Source organism: Marmota marmota, unplaced genomic scaffold (assembly GCF_001458135.2).
Source record: "Marmota marmota marmota unplaced genomic scaffold, marMar, whole genome shotgun sequence".
In the NCBI taxonomy this organism is placed as follows: domain Eukaryota; kingdom Metazoa; phylum Chordata; class Mammalia; order Rodentia; family Sciuridae; genus Marmota; species Marmota marmota.
The window spans coordinates 3,874,986-3,891,398 of NW_026000136.1; the positions used below are offsets into that span (position 1 = coordinate 3,874,986).

Here is a 16,413-nt window from a genome sequence, read left to right on the forward strand (position 1 = left end):
AAGTGAGGATTTCTTGTTTGAGATAAAAGCCTGAAGTTTCCACAAGTTATTACAGAGAACAGACCAAGCATATTTTCTTGCTGGGTGGACTCGGGGAAAATTGAGCTCTAAATACCCAGGATTTATGGAATTTGTTGCTAACATTAAAGAGATTTACATATCTGTTATACTCCTGCAGGTTTAATCTGATCCCTACAAAACTCTCAGAATACATCATTTTTCAAGGACAACTTGATTATTTGGGTGAAAATTGGACCTTTATTTGTAGAAGCCTTTAGACTTCTGATGCCAATCGATGTCACTCCTTCTCTGCAGTTCCCTCAGCAGCTCCGGAAAACGTGTCCGCCCAGGCCGTCAGCTCCACCCAGATTTTACTGACATGGGCATCTGTCCCTGAGCAGGACCAGAATGGGCTTATACTAGGTTACAAGGTATGTGTCATGGTGACCTTGCTCTCCTCGTGGAGCTGCTGTGAGGTTGCTACCTAACAGACTCTGATTTTCTCACAGATCCTCAGACATTTCCCCTTTCCTGATTTTCCCATTAGCTGTCCTCTGCGCTCATTGCAGTCTGGGAATGAAGCATAAGTGCTTATGGAATGCCCAGCCGGTGAAGAAGGAGCTGGAAGTCCAGGAGCTCAGGCGCTGGCTCTGCACAGCACCAGCTGAGGTGCCTTGACAGCTTCTTCACTCCATACCTGTTTCCTCACTTGTAAAATGGGAATAATACTGGCAGCTTCCCAGAGGTGGTGTGAGAAGCAAGGGACTGTTTTATGAAGTGCTCCTGACTTGCTAAGTGCAGATAGACGTGTGTGTTGTTTGTAAATATTGTAAAGGCCCAGGACGGTCCTAGGCAGTGCCACCTGCCTCTGAGACTTGGACCTGTCCCAGCTTCTCTGGGTTCTGTCTTCCATGCATCTACCTGGACCATTGAAAACCTATTTCCTGTTCACCACTGGAGGGTGATGAAAACCGTCTCCCGATTCTGCTCCTCAGCTCAGCTCTTCCAAGCATCGGGATGAGGGTCTCTGGATTTGGCCAGCAAGGCCACACTTCTTTCTCTGCTGCTCCACAGATTAAGAGCGGTCTCCTTTTTGCCTTTCCGTAATTTAGACACCTGTTCTTTGTTTTCCCCCAGCTGTTATCATGTCACCCCTCTTCCCTGGGTATTTTAATTGCTTCCTTCTGGCCCCATGATACATGGCAGTGCCATGACATATGACCAAGCCATGATATATGCTAGTCCTAGGTTCAGGTGACCACAACAGCACACCACATTCCTGGATCCCAGACAAGAATGATTTCCATGCTCTTTTCAAACTCTTCCCTGGAGAGCTTGCCTTTTATGACCTCTGAGTCACTGATCTCTGGGAAGAGTTTGGAGAGAGGGGATGAGCATGGAGGGAAGACATAGGAACTCTGTAGGAGAAGGAGGGCCCTGGAGGAGCGCATCTCAGGATGGCTTTGATATGGCTCAGGGCTCAGGTTCTTGTGGGGAACAGAGAGTCTACTGGGGCAGGAACCAGTTTCCATGGAGCTATTGGCTCCTTTTGCAGGATGCAGAAAGCCCGTGTTCATAATTGAGTCCTTGTTTTAGTGGGTACGGCTGGCATGGCTGCAGCTGAGTGCTTCAGATCTTGACAGTTGTGGCCAGGCAGCCAACCCGCCAAGCTGTGGGCTGAGCGTTAGCTCAAGCGCCCCTTCTGGTATTCAGTCACTTCATCATCATCTTCCTCCCCAATGCTGGAGTATAGAACCTGAGTCCACACTCCTCACACAGCTGCACCCAGTTGGCTGGTCCCAGCCTTATGGTTACAAGCCTGCCCTGTGCCCACAGAGACCCTTCCCAACACAGCATGATCACAACTGTCCGCACTTGTATGTTGATGCTTCAGATTCTGTACCGAGCCAAAGACTTGGATCCTGAGCCCAGAAGTCACACCGTGCGGGGGAACCACACACGGTCGGCGCTGCTGGCCGGCCTGCGCAAGTTCGTGCTGTACGAGCTCCAGGTGCTGGCGTTCACCCGCATCGGGAACGGGGTCGCCAGCATGCCTCTCATCCTCGAGCGTACCAAGGATGATGGTATGTACAAGGCTGGCACTCTTGCTGGCCTCACCGCCTCCCTGGGTTGCTTTCCCAATCCAAACAATTTGGATTGTGAGTGTTTTTAACATAATTTTCCAACCACTTTTTTTTCTCAGTTGAGGGAAACAAAACAAAATTGTTTTTCAGTCACTGAGCATTTATATGGCCAATTTCAGCCTGGAGTGGATTTTTACAGCCTGATTATGAAGCTATGCAGAATTTCAGTCATAACTCTGCCTTGGGCAGTACTGGCGAGGGGTGGGCCCGGCTGTAAAATGTGAGCTGCTCATCTTGATGGTGCCTATACAAAGCTAGTTACAAATCCACTCTGGGCCAGTGGGTCCCAATGCTTAGGGGACTGCCCAGGTCTCACCATTTGTGTAATGAGACATAATTATAAGTTCCCATGTAGAGAGCGGTACATTTGATGGCTCCCAGGGTCCCCAGATCCCTGTGTTTCCAGACTGAGTAACAAGCATATCTTGCTGATTTTGTTTTTATAGAAGTCTGAATCATCAGTAAATATGTTTTTCCACTTTGCAGATGTCAAACACTTAAAGGTTAGCTCCCTTACATTTTCATTTTTAAAGAGACTGTAATGAAAGTGTCAGGGGAAAATATTACCCATCTCCCCCAAAACACTCACCCTGGAATCAGAGGCATCTGACAGAATGGAAACAAGTGCAGCTTTTCTTAAGCGTCTCACCAAGGTGACTAATGAGCCCCAAATGCACTCTACCTGCAGAGTGGAAACTGTCCCTCCCTTGTTCTCAGAGGGACTAGAGCAAGGCTTGGCCTCTGCAGAGAACCGAGCACTGCACCCAGGTCCTCATCCTTCCCCAGCCCAGAGGCTCAGGTGGAGGGGACCCAGCAGGGAAATGGGAAGTGGACATGGTTTCACTGCAGGCTGTATGAAGCGAGGCTCCGATGAAGTCCCAGGGGCATTTTAGAGACTCCTCAACTCCCGGTCTTTTGCCATCTGCTCTTCCTAAAGGACACATTGGCTAGTCTTGGAATGATGTTTTCTCTTCTTTCTCAGTCCTAATAGAAACACGTCTTTCCTCCCTCTCATTTCAACATAATCCAAATGTTCAGCTTGGAGGAGGCCAATGTCACAATTGCCCTCCTAGCTCGTATATTTGTGAATTAGTCTGAGTCTGTGAGCTCATGGTCTCCTTCGGACATTTATTTGCCCAAATATAAGTGTCATAAGACCCATTCAAAATTTTAAATACTGATCCTAGTTTAGTAGCTCAAGGAAGAATTCAGCTGTCCACAGTGGCTGTTGTGGGCCTCCTCGTTCTGTTTCTGTATTTATTGTCACGTGCCCATGGCCTCTTACCCGGAATCAATCCATGATTAAGTCCAACAAGAATTTCCCATCCTGGCCACACACTAACTTGTCTATTCATTTAAGCAAATAAATTTTATGAGGGTTATGACCCTATTATTCAGTGGTTCCACAATACACAACTGCTTTTTGAATTATCAGTGCACTGAACCACAGAAAATTATTATATGCATTTGGGCACATCAACTCTTAATTTTCTAGGACAAGGCAGGGGAGGGGTGGCATGCATAAGAGATAAAGCATTGATTGCCAACATGTTGCTTCATCAATAGTTTAACCTCCACTTAGAGTTGGAAGGGATTTGAGGATGCCTTGTCTCACACCCACTCTCAAACCCAGTAAAGGAGTCTGAGCTCAGATTAGTATCATCTTCTTCCAACTGGCTGCACACTCTGCAGAATTATTATTAGTGGCCAGGGGACTAGTTTTGCAGTATACTAGATGCATTTGCACCACTCCCTGAGTAGTTTATGAGCACTGCTTTCGAAACTTGGAAAACTTGGAAAGCAGATGGGTAGAATTAAAAATGAGGTGTTTTTCCAAAATTGTTAGGGAGCCACACAAAGCCATGAAGATTCCAAAAGTGATTCATCAAAAGCTTCAGCATGTTCCACCATGAGCAGTGTCCCAGAAGTAGTGCACAACTGGCCTCAGATCCTATGTGCATCCACATCCTGTGTTTCTCCCAGCTCCAGGCCCTCCTGTGAGGCTGGTGTTCCCCGAGGTGAGGCTCACGGCAGTGCGGATCGTGTGGCAACCCCCAGAGGAACCCAATGGCGTGATTCTGGGTAAGGAGCGGCGGGAAAGAGTGAAATGACAACTAGATTACTTTCTCCTATTTTTATTAGATAGTTACAAGGGTAAAGACAAACCCCTTCAGGAGCAATGTAGAATTTTCTGAACTGAGATGATCATGGACCCTTGACTGTCTCCTGAGCTTATGCACTAAAGGTTTTTTGTGGAATGAATTTACATTTTGTTAGCCCAGAATTTCTTCCATTTGCTCAGGATTCACAACAGTGCCATTTGTAATTCATCCTGCGTCCACTCTGGGTTGTTGGCCGTGTTTTGGAAATGAGTGGCTACTTTTTCACAGACCATGTGGACCTGGGCCTCCAGCCCCAGCTCCAGGACATAGTTCCTCTGCATTGAGGCTGAAAGCCACTGAGATCAAGTGCAGGCCTCAGGTCCCAGGGAATTTGTTCATATTTAATTTTTCATTCAGGGAAGCAATATTGATGAAAGGCCTTAATTTTTCCTAACTTCCCAAAGGCAGCAAATTATATTTTTAACTATTTACCCTTTATTTACCCTTCTCACTGAGACAAAGTAAGGACTCTAGTACCAAACATTGCATGCATAGGGGGAAGCAGGCATGAATAAAACCTGCCCATCCTCCAGATGCCCATGTCCCATCAGGGAGACAATACAAGTGACAGTACCACACAGTAAGTGACCTGAGAGAGATTCATTGAATGCCCCCATCCATGGCAAGCCACTCCTTTAGGGTGGGTAAGTGGGCAGAAGGCTACTTTTGAGCTGGATCTTGAGAATGAGTGGATTTGTAGCTCTGGAAAAAAGGGAAAGGGGCATCTGCTGACCCAGAACAGAAGCCTGTTGGCAGACAGATCCAAGGACTGGGCCAGGCCAGGCTGGGGACTGGGGTGAGTGCTGTACTGTGCACTGGAGAGTGTGTGACAGACTTAAAATGGGCATTTAAAGGCAGAGATGAAAGCACAGAATATCATTCCATACCCAGGTCAGTGCACAAATATGACAGTCACCTAATCTTGATGCGGGGAGACCCTCCATTAGGTTAGCTTGTGTTCTAGGTGACTTTCAGTGGAATTAGAAATATGAACTTACAGTCACTATTTTTAGCTGGTTTTGATCTTGGGAATCTAAGATTTGGTTTAAAGAAAGTGTTTCGCTTCAGTTTTTTTAGATTTTAAAACCCTGTACTGAGTGCAGTGGAGAGTCACCCACCAACTCGGGGCAGGAAAATTACATGATCAGATTTGTTTTCTAGGTGACAATTTTGGCTGCCAAGAGAAGGGGCTTGGGAGGGTGGTGTTTATGGAGTACTTGCTTCATTAGGATGGGCCTGGAGTGCTCCTATGTCACGCACACAAGAAGGCAGAGGCCTGTGTTCATCAGACCCTTCCGTGTGGGGCTCCTGCAGCTTCCGGATAGAAATATTGCTATGAGGATAGCATTTCTTTTCTTTTTGCTTTCTGAACTGGGAGACCTTTGGAATCCCAGGTCCTGGCTGCCCCATCACAGCTGTAGGAGCTCCTGTTGAAACAAATGTTTCAGGTTTGTTCCTACTGAGAAGGGCTGCAGGCGGCCTCTGGGAACTGCACCATAAGCCCAGACCTGCAAAGTAAATACACAGGGTGGAGAGGTTTGCCCACATTCAGGCAAGGCCACACCCAGGTGCAGCCTTTTCTGGAACAAACAGGGTCAGCTGTCTGATTACCCAGGAGTGATCCCAGCCCGCTGAAGTGAGATGGAGGAGATTTTTTAGAGCTGAAGAATGTGAACTTCTGATCTGTTGCTTACAGTCCCAGGAGCCTGCAGAACTGTGGGCTCTGAGAAGATGCAGCCCCGGTGACCCACCCAGCCATGGCGACCCACCCAGCCATGGCTGATTCTCTGATCACTTCTGTGTGTGCCCTATAGTGGGACTGCACTGCCAGAATCCACTCTATAGTTTAGGGCTGTATGGCAGACTGGGGACTGTAAGTTAGCATCTCAACTATGCTCTCTTGCCCTGCGACCTGTGGTCTATTTGATGCTGCAACTTTAAATGGCCCATGCAGGTCTTTCTTGCAAACATGGGAGGCTTTGACCTCAATAGGCTCTGAGCCAGGGTGCTGGCCTGCTCCTTACCTGGAGGACCCCCTTCTCTGGGGAGCTCTGCTCCTCCTGGAAGACTCAGGGCAGATGTCCTCTTGGTTTGGTATCTGTTGCTATAATTGAATACCATGGACTGAGTAATTTATAAAGATTTATCAGCTTCAGTTCAAAGTGCTTTTATAATCAGAAAAACAAATGTTAAAGACACCCTGAAAAGGAAATAACAAGATTTAAATGCTAGCTGAGAGTCCCATTTGGACAGTGAGACTGGACCTAAAGGACCTGCAGCTTCTTCTGGTCCAACAGAAGATGAAATAATAAATATAATATTAAAACCAGCTCACACAGAACAAAGGTTTCTCCAGATTCTGGAGGCTGGGAGGTCCAAGCTGGAGGGGCCACCTCTGGTGAGGCCCTTCTTGCTCCTGGGGACTCTGCAGAGTCCTGACCCTGCCCAGGGCATTGCATAATGATGGGGACACTTGTGAATGTGCACCTAACTGGCTTTTATGACAACCTCACTCTGCAGTGGAGCCATTAACCCATGAATCCAGGACTCCCTGAACAGATTTGCCCATTTATGACAGCATACCCTCATCCCTTCTTGAAAGTCCCACCTGCTTCCACCCCTTAATACCTCACAATGGGGATGAAATTTCCACTTGGGTTTTTGTGGGAAAAACTTTCACATTCTCTTCAGACCTTCCCATCCTCTGCCTAGGAGTCCCACCACCTCCCTCGTGTGCATGGCTCTCTAGTAGGCACCTCTCCCTCACCCCCCAGCACCTTGCTCTCCTGGCACAGCCCAAGCAAGTCTCGCCGTCCAGATGGGACTCTTGGCTCACTTGCAAGTCTTGTCATTTACTTTTCAGAGTGTCTTTAACATTTGTTTTTCTGATTATAAAAGTACTATTAAATGAAAGGCAGCAATTCACAATTCACATGTATCAGACTCCAAACCTGAAGTCTGATGACACCAGACACGAGGATGTGGAGGAGTAGGACCTCTCGGGTTAGGACTGCACCACCCTCTGAGGGCAAGTGGCCACACCTGGAAGGTGTGTGCCCCTCCCGCTGTCGCAGAGGTCTCCACTTCTCCACAGCACTCCTGAAAGCAATCCCTGCACCTGGGCACAGGGCTACTTGTTGCAGATTGGTTGAAGTAATAAGAAAAGGGAGTAGCCACAATGTGCCACATATGGCAGGCGTCTAGGGCTGCCTGCCTGTGTTCCCCTTTTGTGGCTGTATGGCAGTTAGCGTCTCAGCTGTGTTCTCTTGCCCGGTGACCTGTGGTCTCTTTGATGCTGCAACTTTAAATGGCCCACACAGGTCTTGCAAACTTAGGAGGCCCTGACCTCAACAGGCTCTGAGCCAAGGTTCTGGCCTGTTTCTTACCTGGAGGACCCCCTTCCCTGGGGAGCTCTGCTCCTCTTGGAAGACTTATGGCAGATGTCCCCTGTATTTTAAGTGCTGGTTTACCGACGGGCATGATGGGAAAGGTGATGAGTTTTCCTACCTGGAAGCCATGTTGAAGTGCAGACCTCAGCCTACAATTTACTGTTTGAGTGAATTTATGCAAGTTGTTTGGCATTCCTATGCCTCAGTTTCCCCATTCCTAGGAGATGAGTGACATTTGGGCCTCGTCATTACATCTGATGAGTTGCACATAGAGAACTCAGAACAATGCTTGCCACGTAGTCAGTGTTTGTCGTATTTTCGGTTTGAACGCTCCTAGCTCAAGGCCCCCTGTGCCCAGGGCTGGCTGGCAGCTCTCCGTGTCATGCTAGGCTTGGCCTGTGCAGGTATTTACTTTGTTGACACCAAAGACATGTTTCATTGCCTTGTTTTCTATCTGGTTGCTGGAGCTAGGGGTTCATGCTAAGGGAAAAAAGAAAGCCTAGGAAAGCAATTTGGGTCACAGAATGTCCCTGATGTGTGCTGGGAAGTTTTGATTTTGATTCGGAATCTCTGGGAAGTCACTGAAAGTCATAAAGTCCAGGTAAGAAGAGGACCCCAACTGTGAAAAGAGAGGTGCTAAATCAGGTAGCACTGGGTCCACCTGTACTGCAGAAGGCACCCCATTTGAGCGTCCCTTGCTGTAATGGCATTTGGCTGCAACGGATGTTGTCTGGGTTACACCTCACCTGTGTGCTCCTACAGCCAGTGCACCAAATTATAGATGCTGTCGGCAAGATGGCAAAACAATTCCCAGAGATTCCGGCTGGGGGTCATGGGGGAGGAAGGAATCTGTCTCTTTGCATGACTCACTTTATGTCTAGAAAATGAATCAATGCCTCCGCTCTGGCAGCGCAGCCTTCCGAGTGTGTAAACACCTCTGCAGCTCCCACTTTTGTAATCTATATCAAAACATGTTCTTGCATTTCCAAAAGAGATTAACAGCAGGAAACACCAGCAAGCACCTGGAGGGAAAAACACTTGCTTATTTGAGTAAATATTTTACTATGGAGAGTTTTTAGCATTTTGGACCATCCTTGGGGGGATGTGCAGAGCTTCCTGAGTATAACCATCCCTCCTCACTTGCCAGACATGGACTCTTTAATGCTCTTAAGCTAGAGGAAATGCACATGCCCTTCAGATCCCTGAGCCCACCCTACCCAACACTCCAGATTCTGCCTCTGCCTCCATGCCCATCAGAAGGCCTCCTGCCCACCCAGGGCCTAACAATTACCTTGAGCTTTTTACCAAGGGTGCACAAGAACTCTGCTGAGAATTAGGGACCCATTTGAATATGATCCATGTTTGCAGACTCCTCCTTTGGACTCCCTGAGGCATTTGTGTGCCCCGAGCCTCAAGTGGGCAAACGGGAAGACCAACAGCCAACGGGCATCTGCTAGGCCCATGAGCTGCCTACGGCCATTTGGCCACTTGTAGCTTCTCTGCCCTCTTCCTGGAGGTTGGTGGGGGTGTCTCTGCCTCCCAGTGCTACTAAGGTCAGCAGCACTGTGCCCTGCTGGTGGCCTTGCTCTGCGGACCTGAGCATTAGGGTGACTCAAACTGATGCCTTTTCTTTGCTGAGTGACAGCACAACCCATGAAATGCTTGCAGTACCCCAGATGTCTGGATGGAGCCCCGAATGGTTGTGCAGCTCCCTGGCAGCAGGCTTCAAGGAACTGAGGCCCATGGGGCTTGCAGTCTGTGGCCTTATCTTCCTGGAGTCTCCTCTCTGTGTCTCTCGTTCTAGAACACATCTCACACTCACACTCACCTCTTTTTCTAGGTGCACAGTGCCCCCTCTGTCTTCCAGGTGGATTCAGAAACCCTCACAAGCCACTTGCTGGGTGTTTTAATCTTCATTTTGGATCGATGCTCCTCGTGCTTGGCCTTGCTTCTTTTGAATACCTGTATTATCATAATACACCCATAACCTTAACAACAGGCTTCTCTCAGGCCGCACTTGGCCCTCCTATTGATTCAGTGTATTCATTCTTTCCTAACGCACACCGTGGCCTTCTGACCTTGCCTTGCTGAAATTCAGCGCGCTAATGTTTCTGATCTGGCTCTGGCCATAATTACATAACCAACCTCTTCCACGTAAACGCTGTTATCTCTAATACCATCTATCATTTTCTCTAAAAATGCTAGGACTATTACACGACTGCCTTTTTTTTTTTTTTGCCACATACGCCCAGGAAAAACCCTTCTATTGTTCAGCGAGTGAGCCTTTTAAACGTGTCAGGGTAAGATATAAGTATTAATCTTTATGTTTAACAGACCATGATGTGGGAACTAAAAATGATAACATCTTTATTTAAGAGGATATAATAGGAAAGTGCAAATATAACCAGAGGCTGAGGAATCTCCTCCCAGTGGCTCAGTGTGGGACCTGGATCAGCGAGAGAAAATAATAACCCAGATTTGCTGCAATTAGGAACAAATGACATTGTGTTTGCAATTTACATGCATTACCTACTGAGTCTTTACAGCCACTGTACCAGTTAGATGTCATCCTCTCTGTGCTCCAGCACCAGAAACTAGAAATTTCTGAAGAGACAAGGGTGGCAAAGACCCCCTTCCTACCCAGCTGTTGGCAACATGTGATGAAGGCCCATTCAAGGCAACACAGACACCTTTCTATAATCCTAGAGGGTTGGTCTGGGACCCCACAGATACTAAACTCCATCAGTTCTCAAGTCCCCACTGTAAACTGGCGGGTGTAGTCCTTCTGTGTACTTTAAATCACCTCCAGATGACTTATAATACCTAATTCCGCATGAATGCTTTGTAAATCGTGATTAGACTGCATTATTTAGGAGATAATGACAAAGGGAAAAGTCTGTACATGTTTAATACAGATGGAATTATTTTCTGAATGTTTTTGATCCTCAGCTGGTTGAATCTAAGAACGTGCATCCACAGATACAGAGGGTTGACTATATTAAACAGTCATTAAAACTCCCATTTCTGAAGGGAAAAGCATGCCTTTGATGTTTTACAGAAATCTCAGAATGAAAAAGCCATATTTAGAGTAAAACTTCAGTTGTTTTCAAAAATTCATGGAAAAATGATCATCCAAAAAAAAAAAAAAATTTCAAGTAAGTAGTAGAAGTAAGTAGTAGTTGTGTCTGAGTGTAAGGTGACCTTATTGTAGATCCATGTCCGACAGCCCCAGATGCCCAGTGTCTACAACCTGCAACCCTGCCTCTGACTGCTGAAGCCTCTGGGCTCTGAGGATTGGGTCAGACATTTAGGGGTCCTCCCCCATCCCACCCTGCAGTCCTGAGCCAGTGATCACTGGGAACTGGTCGATAAATACTTTACCCTGTTGTACAGCGCTAAAGCCTTCTCTCCCATTCCTGTGATCTGAGGTCATAGGTTACCCTGGGAAGGATGGAAAGTTAGGGTGGAGCCTTTGATGGGAAGGAGGTTCTGGCTTGGCAAGGAGAGACTAGTTTCCACTTAATCCCCCAATTCTGTGATTCACAAAGATTAGCCTTTGAACACAATCTTCAATTCATCGCAGGATTAGTACCTCTAGCAACAGAAGAATCTAAGTAGAGATAAACTGTGATAAAATAATGAAGATTAAACTATGACAAAAGCACATCTGTACTCATGTCCTGGTCCTAAAAATAAATAATACCTCATTAATTCAAACTTCTTAGTTGAAAGGCAATTTGGGTTTTAGAGAGGAGACTTGATCACACACAACTCTGCAAAATGCAAAATAACAGAAAGGGAGCTAACACCCATTGGCGGTTCGAGGGGTGCACTGGCAGGTGGGGGCGGACCTGGGAAGCCACTGGGTGATCGACAGTGGGAGGTGTGGCAGGGCCAGGCCTCTGCAATGGGCAGGAGCCTGAAGAGCCAGCAGCACCAGGTCAGTTCCACTTCTCTGTCTTAGGAAAACGCAGGCTTTTTGCACACTGAGGAGAAATTTGCTCAGTTAGACCTGGGCAGAACCAGCAAGGTGATCCTTCCCTGGTCTTCAGTGTGCAGGGCACAGGAAATAGACCACAGATGTACAGCACTCATCTGTTGTTGTTACAGACTTAATTTGTGCTTCTCTAGGAATGATTTATATCTATCCCCAGGAACAACATTCAAGTACCTGAATTCATACTAATCAGGGGTTTGGTTTCATTTTTGTTTTTATTGTTTGCTTGTTTTTGATGGTGGTACTGGGGATAGAACCTGGGGCACTTTATCCCAGAGCTGTATCCATAGCCTTTTTTTGTTTTTTTCTCAAGACAAACTCTGTCTTCTAAGTTGCTGAGGCTGGCCTTGATCTTATGATCCTTCTGCCTCAGCCTCCCAAGTGACTAGAATTACAGACGTGCCCATCATGCCCAGCTTGCACAATATTCTTGATGATTCTAAAACACTATATTTGATCATGGTCTTATTGGTCATGTTATGTCTGCCAGTGTAGACTTCTTGCTTGGTTGTAAAATTTTGTTTATTTATTGCAAAATACTTTTCTTTGGTTTCCTTAATATATGCATGGGACAATGGCATTGGGTCTTGGTCAGTTGCTTCTTGTACCAGCCACAGCCTGATTGTGCTCAAATGGTCAGGTAGAAGTTCCTTGTGTAACTCATTTTGCTAACTGACACCTGGTCCATGATGAGGCCTGCTTAGGCCCCTGAGATCCTGTACACACCTCACTTCCCTAGGGCAGAGGCTGGCCATTTCCTCCAGCTTTGATCCCTCCCATGTGCCTCTTAAACCTCTGCTGAAAGCCGTCATCACTGTGCACCCGCAACCCCTGATCGCACAACGGAAGTGCAAATTCTCCAAATATCAGCACCTTGAGAATAATCATGTGATTCTGAAAGCCAGAGGTGGACATATTGAGGAGGTCAGTGTAACGCGAGAACACTGGTTTATATCTCTCAGGCAGTAGGTGACTCTCAAAAGATACAATTCAGAGCTTTACCAGATAATAGAGATATAAATGCATTTAAGTGTATAAAGGCAAATACAAGGAAAAAGGAAAGCAGTAATATACTGAACCAAAATTGTGTGACAGAAAAGATAGAGGTAGAAAGAAGGGGAACAAGGCTAATTTCATCATCATTCATGGTGACGAGTTATCAGATGCTGTCTCAAGAAGCCAACGACTGAGGAGATGGCATAACCTGTAAATCTGAGGGTAAGAACTGGAAGAACCAAAAATAAATGATAAACCATCCAAAAGGATGAGAAGGAAAAACCCACATCCATCCAAGCAAATGACAAGTATAGAGATGCTAATGAGAGAAGCCACGCACAGGACTGGATGACTGATGTGCTCTCATGTGCAGGAAAGAATGAGGCTGTCATCCTAAGCACTCTGCTCTCGTATTCTTAGATTATCACCAGAAAAACACCCAAGAAACCAGCAATGCTTGCATGGAAGAGAGGCTCAGGGAGCTACGGAGGGCAGGCACCAGAGAAACGCTTTACACTATTTTCTTTGCGTTTTACATAATCTTTGAGCCATGTGAATATAAAGTAATTTAAAAAGTAATAACAACACATTATAACATTTTAATGCCTTTTTAAAAAGGCAACTTAAGCCTGGAAGTTTTCAAAAATGCATATTGATTCCATAACCAGATATGCTGCTTCCTGCCAGATGACCTAGAATCAGGCACTTGGAAGCAGGAAGCTGTTGGAAACTACGTACTTCCGGGGGAGGACCCACTTACAGTTACCTGATGTGCATCTCCTCAGGGCTGAGCACGAGCAGATGTAGCTGACTCAAGGAGGAAGAGGTCCAAGGTCCCAGAGTCGGGGCTTTGCTACTATATTATAGCCGAAGTGAGGGAAGCTAAGCACTTGTCCCAGCTCCTTTGGGGTCAGGCCGGGAGCTTGAGCATGTCTTGCATACCTGGTTGGTGTCCCCATGCTGCCTCTGATGGGTGGTCACTGTTGTGACCTGGAGCTGCAAGGCCTATGGCTTCTGCAGAACTGTGTTAGCATTGGTGCCTGGCAGGACCAGGGACCCTCATGGAAAAACAACCCCGTGAGCATCATGAGATGCCACCAGAACACCTAGAGCAAAGGGACAGCTACTGATTTGCGACCACATCAAGGCCAAGAATGGCTGTACAAGGAGGCTATGTCTGTTGTAGGTTATGTAACCCCAGAAGCCCTGTGAGTGTTTCCTGTTGTCCCCCCATACAGCTCAATAGACTGAGGGTCAGAGGGGGTGACACTGTTACATGAGTGACAGAAGGAAACATGCAGAACCTGAGTCTCAGCCTCCAGAATACCTGCACTTCTTGTGGAGCACTGTTGCTATTGGAAAATCCCCTCATCCAGTACTACAGGGAGCATGGTCTAGATCAGCAGGGCCCTTGAGGGCCTGTCCCCTTGCTGAGAGATGGGCGTAGGTTCTTTTTAAGGAAGGGTGAGACAGACCCGGGCTCCAGTTCTCAGTGACCTTGAGCAAACCCCATAACCTCTCATGTACCATTGCCTCCTCACCAGCCACCCTCTAAGGCTGCTGTGAGGCTGGGGGTGTGGGAGGGGCTTTGGGAGCCCAGCAGGGGCCCTGCATGTGGCCTGCTCAGCCACAGCAGCTGTCTCCCTCATTTTCAGGATGCTGAGTGCCCACAAGTCTCTGAAGGCCTGAGACTGGCTCCACAAGCTTCAAGGTCCTCACCCCATGACTAAGCATGACTAAGGAGGAAGGAGTGGCCTGCCAGCCTCCCCTGGGCTGCCAGTCCATTGTCTTCAAATGGGATGGGAAGGGGAAGGCTTCGGGCAGAACACCCGTGTCAGAGTTTTGGGCACCCCAGGAAATCCCCAGGACACCTGTTCCCCATGTCAGGGAGAAGAGCCCTAGTCCATGAGGCAGGGTCGCCACACAGCAATTCAGGGTCCCACAAATACCTGGGCTCCAGGTGGCATCATTATGGATAAGGCAGAGTTTGCTGATCCCCAGTCTGTGTGATGATGACACGGACACTAATGTGACAGGCAAAGGCTAGAGCTAAGTCAGGGTCCCCACTCAGTCTGATCTCCACATACTCATTCTCCTGACCTCCGTATGGCCAGCTGGGCCAGACACCTTACACAGTCAGAGAAACAGCAATGTGCAGAGCTGGGGAGGTGCCAGCTAGCGCAGTCACCCTGGCCTCAAGGACCTGCAAGCAGGAAGAACAAAGGCAGAGGAGGCACTGCGTCCAGCACAGAGGCTGGGGACATGCACTCTGTGTACCATGAGCCCGCCTGTCAGGAGGCAAGGCCTGCCGCACCCTGCAGTGCTGCCCGCCCACAGACGGCACATGCCAGTCAAGCAACCAAGGACCCATTCAGTTCTGCTGGCTTGATATGCCCCTCTGTGCCCCCCTTGTTTACCATGAACCATGGGCTGTCATTAGTTTTCTGGACACCCAGCACCCCATCTGCTCTGTTTTTAATCAGCATGGGGGCACAGTGGCTGGACCACACGCTGAGAGCCCAGAGGAGGCAGTGCCCAGACCCAGGCTGGGTCTGGGTTGCCCTGTTGGAGAGGTTTGATCGTTAATGATGTCTGATCAACCGTGAACCCTTAATAATCAAGGAACATGGAGAGATGGCCAGAGCTGGCCCAGCCCTCCCTCAAATGATTAAAAATCACAGAAGGAGAATTAAAGTGGCGCCACCCATCTCGGCACCAGGGGAGTGGGTGAGGAAATCTGGGCTGCTGAGCAAACCATGAGGGTTACAGGTGGTGGGAAGATAAGAGGAAGGGGAAGTGTAACAGGTGAGACCAGCATGATCTTGCCCACTGCAGGTTGTGCTGTGTTGGCAAATGAGAAAGAAGCTGCCAAGGGCAGGCACTGCCCTCTTTTGCCAGAGCAGGGGAAGGACTCCATCATGGGAGGGGCACAGAGGGCAAAAAAAAAAAAAAGCCACAGGCAGGGCATGTTCCACCTTCCTGTCAAGAACAACCTGGGGTCCTGGCTCCTGTGGCACTCTCCCCGTGTGCCAGCATCCTCAGGAAAGATGAAACTGTTTTCCCACCTTGTTCTGGTGAGGGATGAAGAGTAAAACAAACTTCATGGGGGGATTGCACTCAGAGGCCACTCCATTCATCACTGTAGGTGTCATGTCCCTTTCAGTGTACACCTCGACCACCTCCAGAAACCAGGAAGGAACAAATGTCTGCGTTTGGGTTTTCAATCCAGAAGCAATTACAGGTGGTGGGAGGGCGGGTTTCCCAGCATATGTACAAAGGGCTGGCTGAGCTCTCTCCTTCCCTCCCCACACCTCACCTTCAGGGTACCAGATCGCCTACCGCCTGGCCAGCAGCAGCCCCCACACATTCACCACCGTGGAGGTTGGTGCCACAGTGCGGCAGTTCACGGCCACCGAGCTGGCCCCAGAGTCTGCCTACATCTTCAGGTTGTCTGCCAAGACGAGGCAGGGATGGGGGGAGCCCCTGGAGGCCACAGTCATCACCACAGAGAAGAGAGGTAAGCCCTCCCAGCCTGATCTCACCTCACCCTCAGGAGGAGATGGCCTTGGGCCCTGCACTCCAAGCCCACAGCAGCCCAGAAACAGGACAGCCTGATTTCTCCCTGCTTCCCAAGCCCATAGCCTGGTCCTGCCACCTCTCTCTGAGCCCACCTTGGCCCAAGTCCTCCTCTGCCTGAGGTCCTTCCCTCCCCAGGCCTTAGGACC

The 16,413-nt window shown here is 48.3% G+C and overlaps 1 protein-coding gene across 4 annotated transcripts in view; it reads left to right on the forward strand.

The window, feature by feature from the left end:
- The window catches only part of Sdk1 (sidekick cell adhesion molecule 1), a 521,957-nt gene that overhangs the window by 409,881 nt on the left and 95,663 nt on the right, over positions 1-16,413 (forward strand). For all 4 annotated transcript variants that reach the window (XM_048785279.1, XM_048785280.1, XM_048785281.1 and 1 more), the window contains 4 exons: positions 316-431; positions 1,895-2,084; positions 4,128-4,226; positions 16,011-16,205. In XM_048785279.1, coding sequence (XP_048641236.1) covers positions 316-431; positions 1,895-2,084; positions 4,128-4,226; positions 16,011-16,205 — 600 coding nt within the window. The remainder of the gene's footprint in view (positions 1-315; positions 432-1,894; positions 2,085-4,127; positions 4,227-16,010; positions 16,206-16,413) is intronic.